Source organism: Stylophora pistillata, chromosome 7 (assembly GCF_964205215.1).
Source record: "Stylophora pistillata chromosome 7, jaStyPist1.2, whole genome shotgun sequence".
Classification (NCBI taxonomy): domain Eukaryota; kingdom Metazoa; phylum Cnidaria; class Anthozoa; order Scleractinia; family Pocilloporidae; genus Stylophora; species Stylophora pistillata.
In genome coordinates, this window is record NC_142525.1 from 33,517,644 (window position 1) to 33,543,698 (window position 26,055).

The 26,055-nt window shown below is 40.1% G+C and overlaps 2 protein-coding genes across 2 annotated transcripts; one reads left to right on the forward strand and one right to left on the reverse strand.

Moving 5' to 3' along the window:
• Positions 1–641: 641 nt before the first annotated feature.
• On the reverse strand, positions 642–2,706 carry LOC111339380 (G protein-coupled receptor 161B). Its single transcript, XM_022946035.2, has one exon. It carries the CDS (start codon positions 2,124–2,126, stop codon positions 900–902), a length of 1,227 nt encoding a protein of 408 aa, XP_022801770.2. The 5' UTR covers positions 2,127–2,706; the 3' UTR covers positions 642–899.
• Positions 2,686–24,576, forward strand: LOC111339379 (uncharacterized). Its single transcript, XM_088726493.1, has 29 exons — positions 2,686–3,869; positions 4,631–4,724; positions 9,999–10,065; positions 10,150–10,190; positions 10,340–10,426; positions 10,719–10,810; positions 11,264–11,332; positions 11,501–11,580; positions 12,057–12,166; positions 12,825–12,877; positions 13,121–13,184; positions 13,667–13,757; positions 14,374–14,453; positions 15,449–15,516; positions 15,709–15,819; positions 16,320–16,413; positions 17,308–17,427; positions 17,805–17,890; positions 18,279–18,438; positions 18,550–18,610; positions 18,777–18,940; positions 19,801–19,862; positions 20,575–20,676; positions 20,782–20,961; positions 21,270–21,352; positions 21,820–21,903; positions 22,101–22,206; positions 22,604–22,742; positions 23,768–24,576. Exons 1-29 carry the CDS (start codon positions 3,745–3,747, stop codon positions 24,473–24,475), a joined length of 3,381 nt encoding a protein of 1,126 aa, XP_088582619.1. The 5' UTR covers positions 2,686–3,744; the 3' UTR covers positions 24,476–24,576.
• The last annotated feature ends 1,479 nt before the right edge of the window (positions 24,577–26,055 follow it).

Genomic DNA, 26,055 nt, shown 5'->3' on the forward strand with positions numbered 1-26,055 from the left:
CATTGAATGTCACAAGGGGATACGCTCGAAACGTCAGCTTTTTTATCCGTTACGGTGGCCAATTTACAATTTCAACTTAGTGGATATAACCAAATTACCTTGTTACCCCCACCGACGCAGCACCACAGTTTCTTTAGAAACTTTCAGCCTTTATTCGAATGTCATAAGTGTTTAGTGGCCGTAATAGTCACGGATCTCCCCGCAGGAGGGTGAAATCATTCTTTTAACTATGAAAGTTGCAAGTCACTCAATAAATTTTAAAAATATTTAACGACCCAGTCCTAGGGGTCGTCGATCTTCTACCCGTTTTCCAATCCCCCGATTTCAGAGAGAGGAGAAGCAGTGAAGAGCAACCCTTGGAGTGAGATTAAATTCCGCGGTCAACAGGCTAAACTTAGAAAATAATAAGTCTAAAAGTGAGAAGACCGCACGCCCTTTCCTATCCGTTTTGGCAAGAATTTCACGTCAGGCTGGGTGGTCTGTGTGAAAAATCACTGAACCTGACACCGAAAGAGGAAATGTGTCCTCCCGTGTCCAATCTAAACATTCCGTGGACGCCAATTTGGCGGGAACAGGCCACCCAGACACTTCCGGTGTGAAGATGCTATATAGTATGTGGTGGAAACAACAAGCACCATGTGTTCAGAAATATGGCTTTTATTTTGCTTGCTATGGATCAAAATCTCCAAGAATAAATGCTTTGAAAGCTGTAGAGAAAATTGACTCACTTCTGGAATAGCTTTCATCGGGATTCACGAAGAATATTTCAAACATTCTCCAAGCACGACAAAAATTACACAGATGTCCATAACAAGTTTAATCTTCCTCGTAATTCTTTTTTACGTTTTTCAGTAATGCATGATTCGGTTTTAAGTCGCACTGAACATCCTGAGTTGTTTTTAGACGCAACTACCCGGAAGATTGATAACCTCTAGGTCTGTGACTTCGGTCGAGCGAGTTCTGTGTGTGGGTTGAATTTCATTTTCTTCTTTGATTGCTGGTAATGTCCACATACTTTCGCTCTCTCGCCGGGGCGACCAGGCCATGTCGAACGAATTCACAGAACCTTCCGAAGCCGATCTATTTCTGAACATTGCCTGGGGTGATACGACAAATCCCGTCTCGCTGGCGGGTCGAACAATATTATTACCACACCGTAAGATCGAGGCTACAAGTCTCTTGATATTGCGCCTGATCGCTCTTATGTGAAATCCATAAATAACAGGATACAGTAATGCGCTTGAATGAGACATCATTACAAACGTGGTCTGTATCTCATACTTCACAAGCACCCGCTCCGATTCTAGAATTATCTCTATCACGTACGGACCCCAACAAAATATTACCATCCCTAAAACGAGAAAAGTTGTACGCAAAGCTTTTGATCCACTAAACGCACTCGCGTTTGATGCGATAGAGTTGCGGTTTGTCCTTAGACCCAAAGTTGACGCAGGGAGAACCGCTATTTGCCCCACTCTAGCTTGTCGACGAGCAGCCTTTAAAATATAATAGTAGGTCACTACCATGACAAGTAATGGAATAAACAAAGTCACAACGGAATAAAGTTTCGTGTAGCCTTCACTTAAGGTGTCACTCCAAATAACTGTACAAGAAAATTTTGCGTGTTCATAACCGTATTTTCCCCAGCCGACAAGAGGCAGCGAAGCCAAGAACAGGCATGCCAGCCATGTAAACGAGATGAAGAAATTTGTGCGTGCCGGTGACATCCTAGTAGCATAAATAAGAGGGTTCACAATGCAGTGATAACGATCGATACTTAAAAACATCACCATTCCTAAAGATGTTGCGGAGAGCAAAACTGTTAAGAAACCGCTTGCTTGACACCAAGCCTCGCCGAACAACCAGTGCTGTCTCACAGACGAAGCAAAAACGAACGGCAAAACGGTAAGCGAAAAGATGAAGCTAGATGCAGTCAAGTTTAAGAGAAGTTTGCTGGAGGAATGTGACAACAATTCCGGTTTTTTAGTGAGAACAAATCCTACCAGTGCATTGCATATCAACGAAGAAACCATAAGCAAAAAGATGGCCGTGGACTGAATCCCGACGACTGTTGGTGACAGTTCTCCAATTCCAGCAGTAGAACTTCCATTTAAATCTTCGCTCATTGCTAGCGATAATTCCTTCGTTACTCTGCATTCATGGAGCGCCCACGACACGAATACGTGAAATATAATATAATGTTTTTAGAAAGGTATGACCCTGAAAAAATCTCGGAACGTAATGACAATGGTGTTAAATAACAAGCTCGTTACAAATTAACGAAAATCAATCAAAAGTCTAAGTACGGTTTCATGAAAGAAGACACCATGGAGAATATTATTTTTCACCGACCCATCTGTGAGGCACCCAGGCTAGATAAATGTATTGAATTCCTTCTCTGAGCAAATCGACGGGTTGTCTTTTTTTCACGCAGCTGAGAAACAGTATTGAAAAGATAGTTAAGAGGCGACATTTTCTTCACCAACTCATCCGGAGCAAGTTAAAACGGAAAGTCATTATTTCCCAAGTGTGCCAGATAAACCAGGGGATAAATGGCGTTCTATCACACCAGTGGTGGTCTTAATAATACTTGGCGGATCAAGTCACTCAGTCTGGATAAATTAAGTTGGAATTTCATATTCAGTCAAGTGAGGATCATCCCTTCTTTTGTTCTCGACAGAAATTAGTTCGTAGACTGAAATGTTCGTGACTTTCTCTTGTAGGGTGGGGTGAGTAATGAAAACCCGGTTGCCAATACATTCCACATTGAATGTTCTTCCGGCGAAACATTTGCCACTGTAAACTTGAAATGAGGCTAACACCTCACGACACGCAGTTTAATCGTTTTGACAGGTTTGACAAAAAGCCGTTTTTGTCGTCATTTTCCCTTCAGTTTTATCCTTCAGATCTAGTAAAATGGCGCATGAAACTGTACCGTGTCAATGAATTTTCAAGGGTACAAAAAAAAAAAAAAACAAAAAACAATAGGCATGACTGAAGTGGAAAATGTGCAGTATTTTTTCATCAGCAATAATGTTAGTTCACCAGTGGCTTGAGGTTAATCCATTCCGAGAATCTTACTTATGCTTCGAAGAGTCTCAAATTCTAAATTCATGAAGTAATTAGTAATTTTTTTTTCCGCGTCTAAATGACCTTTAACATGGAAACATTATAACATTCAAAGGCCAAGTCCTTCAAGCGCAAGAAACCGGCCATTTTTAAAACCTTTTAAAACCGATTAAGATATTTCCGGTATTGACTTTACTCATTGTGCGCTTGCCCGTTTTGTTTATTTCTAGAAATTAAGTCGTCTTTCAGACAAGTTCGCGCCAAACTATTTTAATACCATACTTGATCAGAACAGGCTCTCACAAAAATCTTTAACCATACCTTGTTTAATGTTCTCAGTTCCTCCCTCAAGGAAAACCGCTCAAATTTCGTTAGCACTTTTCTTTGCGAATTTCCTCCTAAGGGTACTGGGCTAAACCAGCTTTGTTTCGAAAACTGAGTACGTTGAAGACTTACCTTCAAGTGCTAACGATGAACAAATTTGAAGGAAGAAGAAAGTAACTTAGATGAGTAAGCTCGTCTGGCAATGCACTATGGTCCTCGGGTATGCGCCCGTGCTGTTGCAGCGGTAGAAAACAAAAATGCGGGAACCGGCAAGCTTGGACAAAATATTGAACACATTTGCAAGGAACATGTAACAAATTCAGCGACTGATTTCCAGATCAGCAGTTATTGATGGCGTTTTCTAGTCCAGAGTCACCTTTAGAACCACGACGTGTATTTATAAACCGTGTTGAAAATCCTAGCGAAGAACATGAAGAGCTTAACAAAATGGCACACGGGGTTGCGGAGAGTAGAAGGTGAGCTGAGGTCGCAATCAGTCATATAACTCTCATGGGAAAAGGCATCCAAAGTTGTGGCTGAAAAAATGTTACGTCTTCTTGATAAAAGAATAACGAAACTAGGACGGTGCCTATGGAAACAGCATACCGTAAGAACGAGCTTCAAGCAAAATCAGCTAGTTATAAGTAGGTAATGGGGTCTAAGAAATGGGAACTGGGGGGGGGGTCTAATGTATATTTTTATGGTTCCAGTTTATGGTAACGAAACGTGGAATTATCACAGAATATTAGAAGATTTTCACACTTAAATTCAGTAAATGCTTTCAACCTGTATGAGGCACTTTTCATCATTCCACTGTAAGCTTAGTTGCACAGGTTTGAGTGTGGGAACACAGGATGAGGTTATGATTACTTATCTTTGTTTCAACTTTAAATACCCATTTAGGTAAAATATGAGTTTTTTGCAATAGTTTTATTTAATTTTACTTAAGTTGCAGGTTGCTACAATTAACCCATTTAATTCCCAAGACACCATTAGTAGTTATTCCCCATGTACTACCGTATATTTCCAAGTAAATCCGGCGATATGAAGAGAGAATTTTGAGTTTTATCAAGGTTACATCTGTTAACAGATAAGCTTGTCTGGCTCAACAACCTATTTGCTATATCAGATATTAAAATTACCAACAGAAGTTACGTGTTTTTAACTTCATGTAGTTCAAGGATCAACATAATTTTCTTGACTCTTACAACAAACCTTACATATTTGTCATTTACAGTGCAGATATCTTCTCTAGTTACACATGCGGTTCATTGTGTCATGAGGGTATTCAAAATCATCCAGGAGATATTGTGGAAGCTGGTTGTCTGGCAGTAGGTGTTATTTCCACCTTGTTGTTAGCAAAATAACTCAAAACAGTTTATTCTTCACAGGAAATAGGTACATGTTCATTTAATAATGTAAAGTGTTGTGGAAATTTGGTCTCAAATAATGCATTTCCAGCACTTGAATTTGTAACTTTCCAGAGCACTCACCACAGGAACTTTGTTTGTTCTGGCTGATACAATTAATCTAGCAAAGTGCTGAAAGCTTCACCATTATTTTTTCCTTTTTTCTGGTTTTAACTGAATTGTAATTGGTATGGTTAACATTTGTACACTCAGTGTTACACTCACTTTATTACCCGACTCAGGCAGTCAGAGGGCCAATAACTAAAATCAACCAATCAAAATGCTCTATTGCTGGTCAATATTCTCTCAGTATTGGACTGGGCACCATCCTGAATGGTCCCGAATTATACCGCACTTGTGTCCCTTTGAACTTCAGTCGTATAATAAATCTCTTATTAACTGTGGTGTTCGGATGGCACGAGAAACGGAGATATATTCTTGGATTTCAACACAGAACTTTTAATATTTTCTAACATGTGTCGTCGCCATTACCGGAAGTGATTATACATCGAATCATGAACGGAAGCGAGGCTGAATTAATGTAAACGTAAATCGAATACAGCACATCTCCCCCTTTAAGATAATGAAAGAGAAACTTACTTAGACATACTTGTTTCTTATCTAGCGTGAAATTCAAAATTAAAACAACGTCAATCAAATGTCCTCAAGTAATCGTCATTTTGTTAAGAAACACATCCTGGGTAGCTATTGTCATTTGTCTCTGCACTAAGTCTCACACACACTAGAATACGCGTTCATAGTTATGACTTTCTGTCTGAGAAACCAGAGAAAATCTGGCCAGAAAGTATAACTTCACTTATGGCACATAATCCTTCAATCTAGATGAGGGCTTAGATTGACGGCCAGATCTGGTGTACACTTTTGATGTGCCAGTTCCTTCTGCAGTGTTAGCTGTTTGGGGTGAAGGAAGTTTAGAATATGGAGGTACTGGCACCGGTGTGGGTTTGGCTGGAGATGTAGCTGCAGCTGGGGTTGGGGGTGGTATCTTGTTGATCTGTACTCTATTCCTTCTATATGACCCAGTGTCCGTATGGATCACATAAGAACGAGGTGTGCACTTCTCCACTACTATTCCAGACTGTCCTCTGTCTTGTACCATCACTTCATCTCCCTTCTCTAAGGGAACAAGAGGCCTCGCTGAATGCCTTCTGTCGAAGTGCAGCTTCTGTTTGTTTTTGTGATTGTCTTCAAACTGACGTAGGGCATGATTCTGCACAAGGTTTGGGGACAGCTGAGACGGGGCCACCGGCACTTTGGTTTTGAGCCTCCTCGACATCATTAGCTCAGCTGGAGAATAACCATTAGCCAATGGTGTCGCTCTATACTGTAGCAAAGCAAGATAAGGATCTTGAGAGCCAGCTAGGAGGCGTTTAGCTGTTTGTACTGCTCTCTCTGCTTCACCGTTGCCTGAAGCATGACCTGGGCTGCTAGTGACATGTCGAAACCCGTAATCTAAAGTGAACATCTTAAATTCCCTTGATGTATAGTAGCTGGCATTGTCAGATTTTACTTGATCTGGAATTCCGAATCTGGAAAATGCACGTTTCATCCTGTCTATGACTTCTGCTGAGGCAGTTGAACTCAGACTAGCTACCTCTATCCATCTGGAGTAGTAATCAATCATTACTAAATACAGTCTTTTATTGAGTTCATAGACATCAGTGGCTATGTATTGCCATGGTCGTTGTGGGAGCATGGTAGGAACTAGAGGTTCTGGAGGATTTTTCCTGTTAGACTGACACTTGCGACAGTTTTCAATTAACTCCTCTATATTCTTCATCATGCTTGGCCACCACACTGTGTTTCTGGCCAATGCCTTGCACTTGACAATCCCTTGGTGACCGTCGGGGATCTTATCCAGGACTTCCAATTTCATAGACGATGGTATAACGACTCGAGGTCCCATCATCAACAGCCCTTTAACCACTGTCAGCTCTGCTCTATGAGCAAAATAAGGGCTGACTAAACCCTTGACATTATGTTTTTCAGGCCAACCTTCAGCTACATAGTTCATAATTTGCCTGCATGCTTCATCCTCCTGTTGATGGATCATAATATCATCTAATTTGCTATCACTGATAGGCATTCCAGCTATGACTTGATGAGCATATAAGTTCACTTCCTCATGAAATGAATCACCTGATTTGGCTGGTGTTGGAGAACGAGATAGCGTGTCGGCAGTGTACAACAGTTTTCCTGGCACATGAACAGGTGTGAACGAGTATCTCATGAGCCTCATTCTCATTCGTTGAATACGTACGGGTAGTTGATCCAACTCCTTCGTGGATAGCAGTGGTACAAGAGGCTTATGATCAGTCTCAAGTATAATATCCTTTCCCAGAATGTAATCTGTGAATCGTTCACATGCGAAGGTACTAGCTAAGGCCTCCTTCTCAATCTGGGCGTACCTTTTCTCTACATCCAGAAGGCTTTTGGACGCATACGCCACTGGCGCCCACCTGTCACCGTGCTTTTGCAAAAGCACTCCGCCAAGTCCGTATGAAGACGCATCTGCTGACACCTTGGTCTCCAGTGAAGGATCATATATTTGCAACACTGGGCTGCTCGTCAAGCATTGTTTAATCTCTTTAAAAGCCTGTTCCTGTGCTGGACCCCAGCACCATGCACTGTGAGAGCTCAAGAGTTCACGTAGAGGTTGTGTCATAGTAGCAAGGTTGGGTACAAACTTCATGAGCTGGTTCACTGTACCCATCAGACCTCTTACCTCACTCACATTCTCTGGAGCGCGCATTTTCAATATAGCCTCAACCTTCTCTGGAGAGCTTTCCACACCATTAACTCCGATACGATGACCTAGAAAGTCAATCTGGCTTTTGCTGAATTGGCACTTATCCTTATTCAAGGTGACACCTGCTGCTTTCAGCCGTGTTAATGTCTGTACGAGTCTCTCGTCATGTTCCTCCTGGTTCTTTCCGAACACGACAATGTCATCCATGAGACATACCACACCTTGTTGACCACCTAGTATTCGGTAGATCTCACTCTGAAACTTCTCAGGGCCAGATTTGATACCGAAGGGAATTCGCTTGTATCGAAATCGACCAAATGGTGAGATGAACGTGGTCAGTTTCCTTGAATCTTCATCCAAGCAGATTTGGTGGAAGCCCGCATTGGCATCCAGTTTAGAGAAAACCTTAGCACCTCCCATCAGAGCAATTGTATAATCCACTGTGGGGAGCATGATTCTTTCTCTCTTCACTACTTCGTTAAGCTTCGTGAGATCCACACAGATCCTCACTTTGCCATTTCCTTTAGGCACCACGACCATAGGAGAACACCATTCCGATGGTTCTGTGCACCGTTCTATAACATCTAGCTCGATAAGCTTGTCAAGTTCAGCTTTGGCTAGAGGACGTAGTGGAATAGATATCCTCCTGGGAGTCATCACACTGTATGGCTCTGCGTTTTGCTCGATCTTAATCTTATATTCTCCTTCTAGCTTTCCTAAGCCTTTGAACATTGATCCGAACTCCGCTGACTGGATAGGATCTGACGTAACTTTTCCAATGAACTTAACGACACCTAGATCTGCACAAGCGTCTCTACCTAGCAATAGAGAGCCTTTGGGGAACACATATATATCCTCTGTGATTGTCTGATCACCTTTCTTTAGTTCTGCAGTAAAGAATCCAAGAGTTGAAAGGTTGCTTTGATCTGGGCCACTAAGAGGCCTGTCAGGCTTCTGCAAAATGAAGTGTGAAAACTGTGTATCATACACAGCTTTGGGAATGACTGTCACATCTGCTCCAGTATCAACAGCAAATTTCAGGCTCTGACCTGACACCTGGACTTCCGTAAACCATGCACTCCTGCGTTTCCTGTTGTTGATACTCTCAAGAGAGTAACTTTCATCACTGATGCTTCCTAAGAAGTAGTACTCATCTGAGTCAGACTGCACTTCTGCTACCTCTTGTACAGACCCTTTTCCTTTGCTACTCCTGCAGACCTTGCCCCAATGTCCTGGGCATTTGCACTTGTTACATTTACTGTCTTTTGCAGGGCATCTTTCTCTGGGGTGCACCTCCTTTCCACACCACCGGCATGACCGGCTATTCGATGCCTGGGAGCAATTTGATGCACTTCTTTGCTGCCCGTTACTACGTGGTCCCTTGTCACGAGGGCCTCCTTTCCGCCTATGTTGAACTGCCTGCACTTTAGAAGTCTCTCCTTTTATATCCTGAGCCCACCTTCCAGAACATTCTTCTGCTCTACACTCATTTATCGCTTTTTCTAAAGTCAGTTCACCATCTCTCAACAGCCGTGCTCTGACCTTATCACTATTTATACCCAATACGATCTTATCTCTGACAAAATCGTCTTTTAGTTCACCGTAGGCACACGTAGACAGGAGAGTGTTAATTTGTGATAAGAAATTATCGAAACTCTCACCTTCTGATTGCGTATACCTGTGAAACTTGTAACGTTCATAAGTAACGTTTGTTTTCGGCGTGCAGAACCTCTGGAATTTCTCCAGAATTAATTCCGGATCCAGTTTGTCCTCTCCTGGTACATGTTCCTCCCCTTCGGGGTCACCTACAGCTGGAGCCCATGTGAAGCCATTGTAGATTTTCAGCGCCTCCTCACCTGCGAGATTTAGCAGTATAGCACTTCTCCTTTCCTTACTGGCAGTAGATAATCCAATGGCGTTCACATATAATTCGTACTGCTGCTTGAACAACTTGAAATTCTCACTTGCATTTCCCGATAGACAAAGAGCTTTCGGTGGTGGAAGATTCGTAGCCATATTTCCGCGTAATTCCTGATCACTGATCGCTAAATATCCGTTCTGGACACAGTTTATATCTTCTTGTTCACTCCTGACACCATGTGGTGTTCGGATGGCACAAGAAACGGAGATATATTCTTGGATTTCAACACAGAACTTTTAATATTTTCTAACATGTGTCGTTGCCATTACCGGAAGTGATTATACATCGAATCATGAACGGAAGCGAGGCTGAATTAATGTAAACGTAAATCAAATACAGCACATTAACCAAGCTTGCTCTGGACCGTACTGGAAGAATATCGGCCGCCTGTCTTTTTTGTACAGACCGAGCTTTGCTAGGTCTGTACTGTCAAGACCTTTGGCCGATATTCTCCCAATACGACCCTTGCGCTTGGTTAATAAGATATATGTAATCCACTCTTCAGGCTCAGCAGCTACCAAAGGCTAAGTATGGACTGTTTGAGTCACTCCCACAAGATTTGATCAAAACAGGTACTGTATTTTGCTTTCAATTTCTTTTTTTGAATCAGATATCATTTGAAAACATAATAATGATTTACATTTGACTTTTTCCAGGTAAACTGAGTGATTTACAACTGGAGGGTGTTCTATTTGCTGTAAGTATATCTAAAACATGAAGGGTAATTCAAAGTTAAAATTTTCCCCCTAACAATTTACTGGATATCTCTCTATGGCAGCTAAATAGAGAACAGTTGATCTCTGCTTCCAGAATATTGTTTATTGCTCTTACTTATTTGTTATTTAGTGTCAAAGACACCAGATGATCCTTGCCAGTGGACAAAGGGCAGGGTTCTTTATTGGGGATGGTGCTGGTGTTGGCAAAGGAAGACAGGTAACAGTTATTTCTTGCTTAGGTATGTTCAGTTGGACCCACCTTCCCTGCCCTTCAACCTCATTTTGCTATGTGGATCATTGAAAAATAGTGAACTGAGTTTCTATCTATCAAAAATGTGTACCACCTCACATTTAGAAAAGTACCAAGAATAACATTTCTTGCTACATGTCTTGAGCATTTCATGTTTTCCCTAGGTTTCTAGCTTCTTTGCTTTTATTTTCTTTTTGTTAGAATATTATGTTAATTTTTCTTAGTTGTCTTTAGTTGTTAAAGCTTTTTTATGTCCCAGATCTCTGGAATTTTGTTGGACAACTTTGCACGAGGAAGATGCAAACATGTGTGGTTCAGCATTTCAGCTGATCTGAGATTAGATGCACAAAGGTTTGTTTACAAAAATCCTCCCTTCAGTTGGTCACTCATGGGAGTCAAAGAATTAATGGCAACTGGTGTCTTTCTGAGCTCAAGGCCATTTTTAGTCCTGTCAGGACTATTTACCCTTTTGTTGTTCACAATCAGATATTTTAATTTCTTAGTGGGTTCTTTTTAAAACACTGATTTTGAATCAGTGATAAAAATTTTATTTGAACCGTGATAAATTCGACTTCTATATTCTTGATTCTTTATCCACATACGCGTTTACAGGGATTGCAGTAAATTTTCCCTAAGTGGCTACTGATGATGCAGTTGTGCTCTCTAACCAGGGCAGTGGAAAGAGGTCTTATAAACAGGATTAGACCCTAGTCACTGCTTTTGTTAACTAGTGTCCAGTCCCTTCAGTTTATAATTATGATACAAAATAGCTGTTGTAGAACACTCTGCTCTCTTGTTTTACAGAGATTTACAAGACATTGGTTGCTTTGTTAAGGTAATCGATGGTTGTCAACAGCTTGACAAAGAGACAAGGTAATTATGAACATCCCTGACAACACAAAAAATTGTGAAACTGCTGGTGCTTTGCAGAAATTCCTTTATTAAATTTTGATCGGTTACACTATGATCATCAATTTTTTTTCAGTTATGAATGAGGAAAAAAAATTCTTATACCTGGTAATTCACATTTACATATTTCAGAGTATTTGGTTTGCCTGCTGATTTTAAAGAAGGTGTCATTTTTAGTACCTATGCCACATTGGTATCATCTGTCCAGAAAGGTATTATTTAGTAATCATAGCTTTGTTTAAAGTAGATGGGTCATTAACTTCAAATATGGATAGGTGATGTGCAGGTGATTTTTTGATAAATTGGCAGGGTTTGTACAGAACCTGGAAAACCCAGAAAGTCCTGGAATTTTATTTTGACATTTTCCATGAGTGGAAGTCCTGGAAAAAGACTAGAGGTCCTTGATAGTCCCGGACATCTGCTTAACTCAAGCTATAAAGTTTCAGAATTTATGCTATAAGAAAATAAATGTGTTTAGCCTGTAAGGAGAAGTGATTTTGAAGTCTTAGGAATGAAAAGATTTAAGATGAAATTTGGATTCCTGAAAAAGTAACAATCTGAGTCCTGTAAAAGTCCTTTTAATTTATCATTTAAAAAAAAAGGGTAGGGACCCTGATTAGACTTGGTTATTATTAGAAATGATATACATGTATTATTTTAGGGAACACTGTTTGTCATATTTGCGCAGGTACTAATCGTCAGAGTAGACTGCAACAGTTGATTGACTGGTGCGGAGGAGAACATTTTAGTGGTTGCCTCATATTTGATGAATGCCACAAGGCGAAACATTTTGTACCAGTAAGTGATTTGTATAGGATACATCTTGACCTTGTGACCTTTGACTTTTTTTTTAATCTTTTTTATTTATCATTGGCCATGTGAGAAGGTAGCAGTTAAATTTGCTCTATCTACATTTATGCCTATTTTAGGTGGACAGTATGACAGACTTTCTGCATTTCTTTCTCATTTGTACTTTAAAAGCCATTTTGATAATAAAACTGTAAAAATGAACGATAAAATCTGACGTTGAAATGCTTTAACATGCACGGGACAATGCCCCAGGGCCCGTTAAAGTGTTTTGAAGTGCTTAAGAAATGCAGAAACAAATTAGACTGCTTAGTGTATGAAATGCTTTTATAAGAGCGTTAAAGCCAAATCTCAACGTGCAATCAGACTCCATTTATGCGAAAGTATTTTTATAATATTTTTATGATCTTCGCACCCTCTTATGTTAATTCTTTGCACCAAAAACGCTTTATATGTTGCAATTTGCATGATCTTTTTTATATTTTCCTTGATAATGGAGTCATGACTACTCCAAAACGTCGGATTTTATCATTCGTTTTTACAGTTTTATTTCTTAAGAAATCTCATTTGATACGCATTTTGATAATATTGAATAAATGGATGAAAATTGGCAAGTTTGTGCACAGGCCTATTTTTTTCCTTTTCATAGGGAAAGGAAGAAACAAGTACAAAAATAGCCCTGGCTGTCACTACTTTACAAAGGTATTTATTTTAAATGAAGAAAAATTGAATAGTATCTTTCATATGGAGGTAGATGTAACAACTTTAGAATAAAAAAAATGATTTAAAAAAATGTTTATTGGCGTGTTACTGGGTACTTCAATTAAATAATTTCATGGTTGATCCATGAGTTTTTGTGGTACAAACATTGAGTATGCAGAGTACTCTCTTCAGGCTAGATTCTAGAAATTGTCATTCCATGATTCAAGTATAATGTAATTGTAGGATCCTTCCAAAAGCTCGTGTTGTGTACTGCAGTGCAACTGGAGTCACGGATGTTAAGAACATGGTTGGTACTATTTCTATATATTGGGTTTTGTGTTTGACTTTGCATTTATATTCAACTACTACATTTGTGATGATGGTGTGCATTCCAGAATTTAATAGCCCATTTCCGAATTACCCTTGGCCTCTTTTTCAAAACGAGGCCTGGTGCTCAACCCTTCTTGTGAAAATGAGTTTAATTTGCATGTGAATGAAAACTTATTATCATATGGAAGGATAAGCACCAGGACTCGTTTTGAAAATGAGGCCAAGGGTAATTCGCAATTGGGTTATTGGGAAGCTAGTGGGGGTTAGTGTCAGACTTGGATGCCAGGTTAAGATCTGATGCTGAGTGTAAAGAAATTAGGTGGGGAGGGGTGGGTAAATTAACCTTGTGGAGGGAAAGGGGTGGTGGGGGGGAGGGAGACCATGGAGGGTAGTTGCCTTGGAGTTCATATCCAAGAATTTCATAGGAAGGCTTACCAGTAATATAAATTTTTTTTTCAGGCATTTATGGAACGACTTGGTCTATGGGGAGATGGAACAGCATTTAAATCCTTTGATACTTTTCTTACCAGTATAACCAAGAGAGGATTGGGTAAGAAATGTCACTGAATTGTCAGGTTCCCATGGCAATTTGCCATTGGTTACTTTATATGCCTCTAAGGGTGATGAAATAAACTGAGAGTTAGTTTGCTTGACTCTTGGGCAAAATACTTTCCTCCCACAGTGCCTCACTCTACACCCAGGAGGAGAAATGGGTACTAGTGAATTGTCAGGGAAGCCTGATGTAATGCTGGGGGGGGGGGGGGGAGGGTAACCTTGCAATGAACCAGTGTCCCAGACAGGGGGGAGGAGTAATACTCCCTAGTTGCTTCATGCTAAGAAAACTGGGATAAGCTGTGACTAGGGGGGAGAGGGGAGAGGAAGCACTTGGCTCGAGAAATGATCTCTTTAGATTAGAATTGCCAATCATCCCCAGTATTTTTTATGTTTCCCTGACAGTTTGCCAGCACCTATTTACATTCTTGGGTGGATAGAGGCATGTATGGGAGTAAAGAGTTGCATCCTGGAATGCAACACAGTGACTTAACTTGATCAGGGTGTAAACTTCTGACATAATTCAGCATGCCAACAGTGATGTGAACATGACTCTTACTACATTTGTGTTTGTAAAACTGTCATTTCCTGATGGTGCTGACATTTTATTGTAGGTGCTGCTGAAATGTTAGCCATGGAGATGAAGGCTTCTGGGATGTATGTATCAAGGGGTCTAAGTTTCAGGCAAGCTGAGGTATGACTATAATAATGATAATGATGATAATAATGACTTTATTACTGTGTCAATTACATCTAGCAGTGGGGAATCCCCAATGCTAATAGGGGACACCTTACTAGAACTATCCAAAATGAATATAAATCGAAATAGAAACTGATGATAAAGGACACAGTTCTGAATGAAATTTACAAATGATATGCAGAAAAATCCGGTGAGAAAAATTAAAATTATGAATTGCAAAGATTGTAGCCAATACATCCATTTAAGGTGTTACTTAAATCAAGCATGTGTATCCGTGTCTTGAACTGCTGGAGACTGACGGCCGATCTTTCTTTATTTGATAACTTGCTCTATAGTCTTGGGCCTAGTTATCGAATTGAATGTTTTCCATTCGTAACAGCCAGTTTGGCATCTACACTTACTGCAGTAAGAAGAAAGAAGTGGCCAATTGAAAGTTTAAGTTTTGTTTAGTTAACAACTATTCACCTCAGTGTCAGTGGTTAGTGGTGAATATTTACTGAGCTGCGAAGCGGCGAGGTAAATATCCACCGCTAACCACCGACACTGAGGTGAATAGTGAGATAACATACGTTAATTTGATGCAAACCGGGACGCCATTTTTTCCCGAGTTGCTCGGAGGTAAATAGCAAAGGATATTCGGAGTTTGACTAGCCAATCAGAGCGTGCCTTCAGCGCTATCCACTGTTTTAGTATATACTAATTGCGTTTATTTTATGGCTAAATTTGGCCAAGCCCTGACTATCAAACAACCTTAAGTGGCTTGGTGTTGCATGGATTTAGGAGTGAGTGATCCTAAACCATCTGAAAATCTGTTTGATTTATAACCTCATGAACCCTCTTTTAGAAATCATCCACGCAGCTTTATTTTTAACATGTATGCGGGCCTATAAATACTAAGTTTATATTTTGCAAAAAAAGACTGTCAGAAGGAAAAATTCATTTTCTCAGTAACTGATATGACGTGCATTTATTTATCTATCTGTTTTCAGTTTGTAAATGTAGAGGCACCATTAACTCCAGACCAGATCAAGGTCTATGACACAGCAGTTCATGTGTGGTGAGTAGTGAAAAAAAATTCAACCCTTGATGCAAAGATAGCAAAACACACGCGTAGATTTAAATGCGGAAATGAAATTACAAGGTTCTGGCGTTTGTCGTTTCTGGACCCAGAAATATGCTGTTCTTGTTTTTTTGTTTTTTGTTGTTTTTTCTATTTTTATTTATCATCTGTTTTTTATTTTATTTCAAGGAATGAGTTGAAGAAGTCACTGGAATACGCGATGGGTCGAACTAACACTGCAACTACAAGGGTGTGGTCAATATATTGGTCAAGTCACCAGCGGTTCTACAAACAACTCTGGTAAGGAAATTTTAATTATGTTTAGGTGACTACGTGCTGTAGACACTCTTGGAGTGTTCACTGCTGCCTGAGTTAGTTCCTTTTTTCACTTAGAATTTGAAGAGGAGGGCACCCATAGAAGGTTAGCCGAGAAAAACGACAAGTAGTTGTCCATTGTGAGGGTCGGCACGACATGAATTTCGCGTATCGTGGTTTTGGTTTCTGGGTCCCGTCTTCTAATAAAAACCGTCAGTCAGTGTTCGGTCTTACACGAAAAAGCGCGTTTCTAAAGGAATGTGAATAGTCCCCAGGTGCGAAAAAGTAAACACGTTATTGTATAATCCTTGGTGTCCGTTAGAACAGAAGCTTGCATTAAATGTCGACTTGTTTTGCAGCCGTATCCAAAGAGAAACGAAAACCAATGGTAATATTTCCTAGTACATGTAACTAAGAACATTTTGGTTTCACGCTGATCGAGCTATGTTCCCTTTGTTATTGTTTTTATTTTCTATTTTGCACAGCATGAGTATGAAAGTTCCTCAGATTGTGCAGGAAGTCCAGCAAGCGATACAGGATGGCTATAGTGTCGTGATTGGTCTGCAGACAACTGGGGAGGTTTGTATGGTTTCTAAGTTAGATTGCGTTACTATTCGAGAGATTTAGCACTGGGTTTACGTGAAACGACAAACTTCAGCTTTCCCTTTCACGTTTCGCGTAAAATAGCGTGAACCTGGCTGCTTTAGCTTCACGTAAGCTCACGTCATGGAGGATTTGAAGGAGCCCTTGTGTGACTTAAAAGGAATACTTTTGGTGCCCTTTTTCCGGTAATTAACTTCTATTCTGTATGGGAAAAAGTAGAGAAAATCTTACGTACACGGCAAACGCAAAACAGGTCACTCTCACGTAGAAACAGCAAAGCCCAACCGGCAAACGTGAGAAAATGAGGGGAAAACGTGGTCATGTGGTCACTCTCGCCGTTCAAGTTTCACGTATACGCGGTGCTAAATCTCTCTAATATTAAAGAAGTTTTTGGTTGAGTATCGAAAGTTATCCGGGATTTCGTTGGTTTGCTTTACTACGCTTTGTGATTAGTCTAAAAACATCGCGCCACTCTCTCGACCAATCAGATGCAAAAATAAAACAAATCGCGTTAAGGTCACGCGCATTTTCCCGCGCTTCGAGTAGTGTGCTTGTGTTGGCTTTGAGTTCTTATTGTTGCTACGATATTTTCTTTTTCTCTAACTAGCCGTTTTGATATCGTTGGTTTTGGTTTCACGGCGCTCAACCGAAAACCCCTCTAGTACTAGTATTGTTGATTACTTTGCTTTTTACTAAACGTTGCCTTTACAAACTTGTCTCAACCATTGGTTTGCGAAAAAAATGCAGTGCTGGATCACCGTAACAATACCATTACTTCATAATGTACTCCAGAACTTCCAAGTTTTTCGATGAATTTGATACTGTCATGGCTATTTTGTAACATTTTCGCTTTTTATTTTTTACTTTCAGGCAAGCTTAGAGAGTGAAATATCGCGTGGTAGAGGCGTGCTGAATAACTTTATTTCCAGTACGGAAGAAATCTTGACCAGGTTTATCACGCAATATTTTCCGACAAAGATTTCAAAATCGGTGAGTTCATCTCAACTGGCACTATAAATTTAACTTTCGTACAATTTCACTTGTCTTGTAGGAAGGCAGCGGTTCAACACTACCCTTCTCTTTTTTATTCATTTGTTAATTAATTTTTTTCTCATTCCGAAATAAAATGTGACAGATTGAATTGTTAAATTGGATTTTAGTAGTTACTCTTCCCTGAGTATATCTCCATCCGCTTTTTGCCAGTTCGAATTGTTGTTTGCCTGTTAGTTTTTTTTCGGAGGAGAGGATGCAAGAAACGAAATTGAAAAATTTAGATTGAGCTTTTGAAGATGCGCAAATTGTAACGCCGCTCTATTACAGCATCTTTTGCGGTGGCCTCTTGTCATAAAAATTATTTCCTTATTTAGAATGGTGATGTTGTGGAGGACAAGTGGAGTGTGCAAGCCAAGGATCTTTTACTCTCTTTTGTCAAGAAAATTAATCTTCCAATAAGGTTTGTATCCAAGCTGTTTGCAAGACGCTTGTCTCTTAGCAACCTCGTAATGGCCCCTACCCCACCACCGAGGCCTCCGGGGCTCAATGGTTGAACTCGAAATCTGATAGTCAAGGGTTCTATTCCTTGTTGGGGACTCAGGTTGTTTTTAAATGTCCCACGCTCGGGATAAAACGATTTCAGCTTTCGTTTCGTTTATTTTCATTTTATGCTTTAATCTTTCCCTTATTTTTGCTGGCCGTGTTTCCTATTTTTCCTCACTCGAGTCAATGGACAAGTTGTTGGGTAATTTTTACCAGTCTTTGTGTTTCACCCCGGAAAGTCAGCTTCTGTTTCAAAGTTAGTTAGCTTGTGTGAGCGCGTCCAAACAATTTCCTTTCAATTTCAGCCCACTAGATGACCTCATAAATCAACTAGGTGGACCAAAAATGGTAGCAGAAATGACGGGTAGGCGTGGTCGTGTGGTAAAAACAGAAAAACAGCCTCATCCTCATTACGAGGCTCGAGAATCGGACAGTAGCAATGTGGACAGTTTGAATATCCAAGAGGTAAGAGAGAGGTGTGTGATAGAGAAGGTGTGTGATAGAGAGGTGTGTGATAGAGAAGTCTTTCTCGATAGAAGTGTCAGTTTGTGCCGTCATTGTATTTTCATATTTTAGAGAAACAGCTTCATGAATGGAACCAAACTAGTTGCTATCATATCTGATGCGGCCAGCACAGGTAGGGCGAGTTGATATTTTTGTCTTTTCGTCAATTGAAGGTATGTTCAGGAGTAAATATCAGAGCGAAAAAGTATAAAATTTTGAAAAATTATTGAGAAATTTTCTGCAGAAAATTGATGCCATAGTTCAATTCACTCCTTGACATAAACTGCCATGAATCTCAGGAATCTCGCTACATGCCGATCTCCGAGCTGCCAATCAACGTCGCCGTGTTCACGTGACCATTGAGCTGCCTTGGAGCGCGGACAAAGCTGTGCAGCAGTTGGGCAGGTCACATCGGTCAAACCAATCAAGGTATGGTAACATCACCCTTCAAAAGGCTTCCAAAGTATGATGTGGGTTTTGATTTTGCAAGTGCAACCTGTTACTCAGTTGATTTTATTATAGCGCCGTCTGTAGTTGCTTTTTGGAACATTTACGAACAATTTCACAATTGTTTGGTGATTCTTGGAAATTTGAAAACGCGATAGGGAGAAAATTCTTAGAAAACCTTTTGTTGATTGCGATATTTTTTGTTATATTCTAGTTCACTACCCCGCTCAAACGAATATAAAACATTTCTCATTCAATAAGTAACCATGATTGGGGTGTGTCAACACGAGCTGTATGCGACCCTCTTTATTATGCCTTCATTTAGAAAATTGATATGAATGGTACAGCAACGGAATGAAAACTCGGAAATTTAAAAAATAAAGCAAGAAAAACTAGCCTACAAAACAATCTAAACTAACAACAACAAACATATGAAACATATGTGTGAACTGCGGTTATGAGACGTATATGAGGACGATTCTTCGCAGTAAAGCACTATTTGAGCAATAGTGAAAATCAGACCTGAAAAAAATTTCAGGCCTGTACGGGATTCGAACCACTGACCTCTGCGATACTAGTGCAGCGCTCTACCAATTGAGCTAACAAGCCAACTGGGAGCAGGCCATCAAATTAATTCGATATTGCATAAACTGTGGTGTTATTCACTCCTAGCTAGGTTAGAATGTCTTAGAACCCGATGAGAATTTTATTAAAAAGATTAAAAAACTTTAATAAAAGATCTAGTCTTACAGCCTACAAACAATGAAGAAAGTTTTGGACCCTAGTCGTCACTCAGGTTAATTCAAAGTCATATATCTTAAGTTGTTTTGAAACTATCTTTTTTTTAATTGAATTTTTGATCTCTCTTGTTTGTAGATGTTCTCGTATTTCTGTGAGTGCCTACATGCTACGATTGAAACTTCAAAACGCGAAGGAAGGTACGTATATGCACCCATCTTCAGTTTTAAATCAAATTGTATGTTATATGCATTGTTTTCGCTCCACACTCTCATGTAATCAAATGAAAGCTTAATACTAGTGAATCAGCATACAAAGTGGTTGCACTTAAAGCGCATGTCAGTTGAGTGTCGTGAGTCATCACAACAGCCAATCACGACAAAGGAGAATCTTACGATAAAGCAAACCGCCCGAAGCGAGGGAAAACGTGCGTGAACATGTCGCGATTGGTTTTAGTTTTACATCTGATTGGTTTACAGGGTGGCGCCAGTTTTCTCGACCAATCACTTCACAGAGCGGGGTAAAGCAAAACAAGTACAACTCCTCCTTTGCACTCTCATTGGTGAATAATGGTCGTCATGGTTCGCAAAAATTTTGCGTTATTGAAAACGTTAAGGTGTAGGTACACTGACAGTCATAGAGGTACTCTCTTTTGCCAGCAACATGCTCAGCCTGCGTTCTTGCAACAACAAAACTGGCCGCTGACCATTTACGCTCCTTCGCTTTTACTTGGAACCTGATCATCCACAATGAAAGTAGAAGCTGAGGACTCTAAGGCTTTATTTAAACACTTAGACCTCTTGAAGGGCTTTAACTCTTTATTCATTTCAACTGGAAAGTGCTGCAGACACTACTTGAATCACATTATCACCCTGAGTAATAATTTTCTTAATGTTGCGTTACATTGCATAGGTATAGTGAAGGCGTGACAGACGTATCTGGGTCCTCGATTACAATGGTCCGCGGTCCTCAACCGGTTTTTACCGACTTCCAAAAAGGTGTCATGGAAACGAAGTAAGTGGTGAATAGAGAACAACTTGTTGTCGTATTAGGTGTGAAAATTGCGATTGAGATCATGGCCGTTAAACCAGGTAACTTTCTGTATGTTTCCCTCGATAGGCACGTGACTCTAAACGTTGACCGTGGGATAGACTGGGACTCTGCCGTGAATTTGTTTCAAGAGCATGGGTCCAATAACCTGGATGGCTTTTACCGCTCTAAACGCGAACAAAGGGGACAGCGTCTGTTTTTGTTAGCAATTCTAAAGGAGTCTTCAACACATCTTTTCAACATTACAAGGTAAACAGTGATTCAATATTTAAGTTAGTAAGTCATATTTCGCATGAAATTTTACGTAATTAACTACATCCACTGAAGATTTTAGCGCGTAAAATGTGATCGAATAAACGTATGTAAAGGGAAACCGTTTTCGGTTAGGCCGGCTCTTAAAGGGTGGAGAGAGAGGAGGGACGACAATTCATGTAAAAATTGCGTTAAGGGAAAGGGGCAAGCTTTTCGAACGATATTTTGAAGTTAATTGTAAAACAGTAAATAAGTCAGCCGTTGAACCAGTTGTGATCATTCGGCTGTTTCGTGTTAAATTGCAGACCAAACACAGGCCGGTCACCATTTGAAGAAGAAAAGACCGATCTGTTACATAAATACAAAAAGATTTCACTACAAGAAGCAGGTGAAAATTCATTTTGCACTAACTTAATTGCGCAAATTGACTGCAAGATACTAGAAATCATGGAGAATATTGGAGTATGGCCTGTGTGGTGAACGGAGACGTTCACAGACCCTAAGGACGAATACTCAATTACCCAAAACTTTTACACCGTTATTCTAACAACTTAACACTCAAGAGACACACCGAAAACTCATTAATGAATACAAAAAGCCGTTCAGAGCGAGCAGAAAGCACTGAAAATATCTGCTTTACGTCGAAACGCAGATATTTTAATATTCTTTTTTAAAAACAAAGAAAAACTACTTTTCTTCACTCTCTCACTTTCGTGACATTGCGCTGCAGTGAGTGAACTCATTCAACTCCTTCGAAACATTTGCTAGTGAACCTGAGGTTGATGAAAAAAAAATGTTCTAGTCAACACAAACTGGTGTTTTGCTCTGACTCTTCTTTTGTCTCGGCTTTGTCAGAGGCCGGATGGAAATCGCAGTACGAAAGAACGAGAAATCACTGCATCCACGGTTTGGGGTGCAAGAATGGATCATCTTGTAAAAGTGAGTCTAACAAACCGTGTTAAATCTAAACCTCAGTCTGTGTTGGAATGTTTGACGATCGCACATTTAATGTTTTTAGCTAGGCAACGAGTTTTGGCACTATCAGTGGCTTGCACGCCTAGTGCTTCTGGTCAGCTATTTCATCCAGGTTGACCCACGTATTGATCGATTGATTTTATTATTTATTGACATAAAAGCTGGTTGTCGCATAACGGAGATCCATTTGTTATGCGGAGGAATAATTCCACTGCTGTCTGCCTTGGAAATAGCTATGGAAAAACACGCTGATAAACTGGGACTCACGTGAGTAAACCAATCGCTTTTTAATAAACTTTAAAAAATGGCAATGTTTGGCCCTAAGTTAACTGTTAATTTAACAATCATAGACCCATGGCCATATCTGTTTTTTCATCTGTGTTCTGGTAAAAAAATTTCAGCGGGATTCCTGGTTAAAGACTTAGCTTTGCTTAACTTTTTCTGTTTCCTCTCTTGACTTATGAATGTGTATGACCTCGCACTAATTTCATCAAAGTGCGTTTGGATTACACACGATTGATTAGTTTATCCCATCCTGATGAGGAACATGCACTGAGTTTTGGCCCATAACGATACTAAAAAACTTGGATGAGTTCAGGTAATAGTTACGGGCTAATAAGGTTTGAAACGCTTGACATTATCATCTTTATACTTACTCTTGCAGCAAGGACAGTCGCTCTTTGAGAGTAGTCCGAGTTGAACTTGATAGTGGTCAGCGGCTGGTTGGATTGCGTTACCCAGAGCAACTTATACCGGAAGTGACGTTGTTCCTGAGAGAACAAAAACTAGTCGACGCGCTTTTGGTACGTTTCATTCTACGGAATTGTTTTATGCCCCTTTAGTCAGCTGCTAAAGCTATATTAGCTGAACTGAAGATTTTAAATGACGAACTTCTGACTTTCTATGATATCCAGAAGATTCTCTCTTCCGCCAATGACAAAAAAGAAATTTAGATAATAGGGGATTTTATATCTATTCCATCCAGTCTTTCTTTGTTATACAGTAGCCGGACGTGTCCCACAAATTCACGATAAATCACTTTAAGGTCTATTATTACTAATTTTTTAGGTATGGGGCTGTGCCGCGCCATCTTCGCGCGCTAAGAGCTGCGCTATAATTGTAGTGTCAGTTGTTGACGGTGGCTAGTTTTAATCAGAGATATGATCTTATCCTTCGCGATAACAAAACAGCAATCTATATAACGCGAATGTTAATGTAGTACTTTGGGAACTCTTTGGAAAGTCTTCGGAAACTTCGGGTATTAACCGCCTCCCGGTTAGCTCAATTGGTTAGGGCACTGGACTGTTGTGCGGGAGGTCGAGGTCGAGGGTTCGAGCCCCGGCCGGACCAACACTCAAGGTCTTAAAATAACTGAGGAGAATGCGCTACCTTTCTATAATATCAAGAGATGGATAGACATTCTAGTCTTCTCGGATAGGGACGAATAAACCGTAGGTCCCGTCTCCTGCATCTATTAATTAGTTAATTTGGTTAGGCAGGGGACGTTAAAGAACCCACTCACGAGATTACTGTGATGTGGTCTGGCCTGTTTACTGAGAATTGGGGGGGGGGGGGGGGCGGGGAGCGGGGCATCTTCAAATAAGTTTCCTTCGATTGTTTGTAAACTGCTGATGCAGTCCGGCCAAATTACCCCTAAAAGTGTTGTGATACGCATTTGATCATATCTACATGTTAATTTGCGCAATATAGATATTAAATTATTATTATTAGTAGAATCTGCCGTTCTCTGCGCTTTTTATTTTCCTGGGGTAGACTTCTAATGAGTTCATAGTTGATGTAAGTTAGTATGAAAACCTTTCTCTCCCAGGAAAAACAGCGAATTGGTATTTTGGATGTGGCTGCTTCCATAAAAGATACGTCAAAACACAGTCAGGGATATGAAGAAGCAGAATCTCCAATCAACCCGAGAACTTTAACCAAGGCCACAACGCCTCTTGTTACAATTAAAAAATTCTTTAAACCCAAGCCTTCAGGGGAAAGTTCGAAGGTCACAGGAAACCCAACAGGATCGGTTGAAGAGACGGGTATTGATAAAGGTCGTCATGGAGGAGAATGTAATGCACATTTTATAAAGGAGGAGATCACAAATAGTCCGTGTATATCGAATTCAAGTACATGTAACAAACAGGAAGTGTCTGCTGATAGAATAAAAGAAGTAAAATCAGTATACTTTAGTTCAAAGGAGTCAAAAAGAGACGGGCTCTCAGAGAGTGGTACTTCCGATTCTGATCCCGGTAGAAGTACAAACGTTACGCACCATATTTCCGAGCCCTTCTCAAAGGAGAACGTACAACTTAAGACGTCCGTGAAAAGAACTAACTCTGAGGCAACGTCACGAACAAATAAACGACAAAAACAGTCAAGTATTTTATCATCGTTTGGGAAGGGGACAATTAAACCAGCGGAAAAGGCCAAGAAAAAGGAGATTTGTTGTCCCATTTGTGGCGTAAAGTTTGGGAAAGAAGTAAAAAATGCTGAGATAAATGAACACATCGATGGTTGCCTTGTTACGTAATATATTTTTATGTCACGTGATTCTCAAGCTGAGGAAATTTGGCAAACGTGTCATCAGTCGAAGGACCAGGAAAGAACATAATAAATTCCATTTCGAACTGATTTGCCTACGTGTCTGATACTTATGTTATTTTAGTTTAGTGCCGTATGTACCTTGTCACTCAGATTAAAAGGTCGATACATTAAATCCAGTTGAAGTCCTGGAGTACGCCTCACGAAGGTAAATGAATTTTATTAAGGAAAGTTCCCGCGCTGCACTTGATACTGGAAATTGATTGGCTAAGGCGAGTACGTCAATGGTTTATAACAAACTGCACGATATTTACGCGCTTATCAGCCCGCTTGGGGGGAGGGGGGTGGTTATTCAGTTATCTGGCGGTATATTCTTTCTGTTAAATATGCACCTGTGCGGTCGTATTTTCTCTGAATTTTAGTTTATTTGTTTTTTGATGCGAGTCACCAACTCAGACAATGTAGCTATTTGATGGAAGAATTCTATAATTTCAAGGTTTAAGAAGAGGAGTATCTCAATTACCTCCTGCCTCCACCCCCCTTCTCCTGTTTTTCCGTCACTGGACCTGACCAGTGACTTTGCATCCTCTTCCCATCATTTTTGATCCGTGACTGGTAGTTTTAGCTAAATATAACACCTTGGGTTGTATTTATCTCTGTAGCTCTGTGTAGTGCTACGTGTCTGCAGCGACAAAATAACGTACGGCGTATTGGTATTCGTGAGGTGTCTGTTTTAATTAAGAAGGTGTGCTTTTCAGTATTTACAAAGTAAAAGCCCTTATTAATGAAGGTCCCTTTCTTCAATAGTAGTTGTTTCTATGGAGAAATGTTGCCAAACATTTGAAGGCAACAACTGGACATGAAAAACTTACTGGCCAAGTCACAACAGTACAGTTATCACAAAAAATCTCTGATATTCTAAACTAAAGAATCCGCCACACCCAAATAACTTGTTATTCATTAAACTGTTTAAACTTGGTATTCTAAAGTAAGGAATCTCACACGGAAAACTTTAGTGCATCAAACTGTGAAAACTTGGTCTTTATCAGTTAAGAATCACAACAGAAAAACTCATTGAGTACTAAACTGAAAAAACTGAGCCATCAGTAAACGACATTCCTTAAAGAAATATAAGTCTGGCAAAACAAGGACGGGGTGTTACGCTGTAGTTAAATCCGATTAAAATTACACAAAGTACTATTCAGTTCAGTTGTCAAGTACGCACCACAGGATATATAGCTCAGTCCCAAGTGCAGATCACTTCAGAGGAGATGATTGCTTTAGGAATCCCAAATACGACTCAGTCAGTACTACATGTAGGCTTCGGAACAGTTGGTCGCAATGCCACCCGTCAACATAAAAAGAATGAAACATATAGTTCATATAAATCTCAGAAAGGTCAATGAACTACTGGGTATTGTGGAAGAACGGAGGGATAAATCAACAAAAATCTGAAAGAGAAAGAAATTGAGGTAAATTAGGAAATACAGGGTTTATTATTTACATCTCATTGAATGACAATAGTGTCTATGGCGTTGTTCCTTTCTCCTCAAAGAGTGCCGACAATTT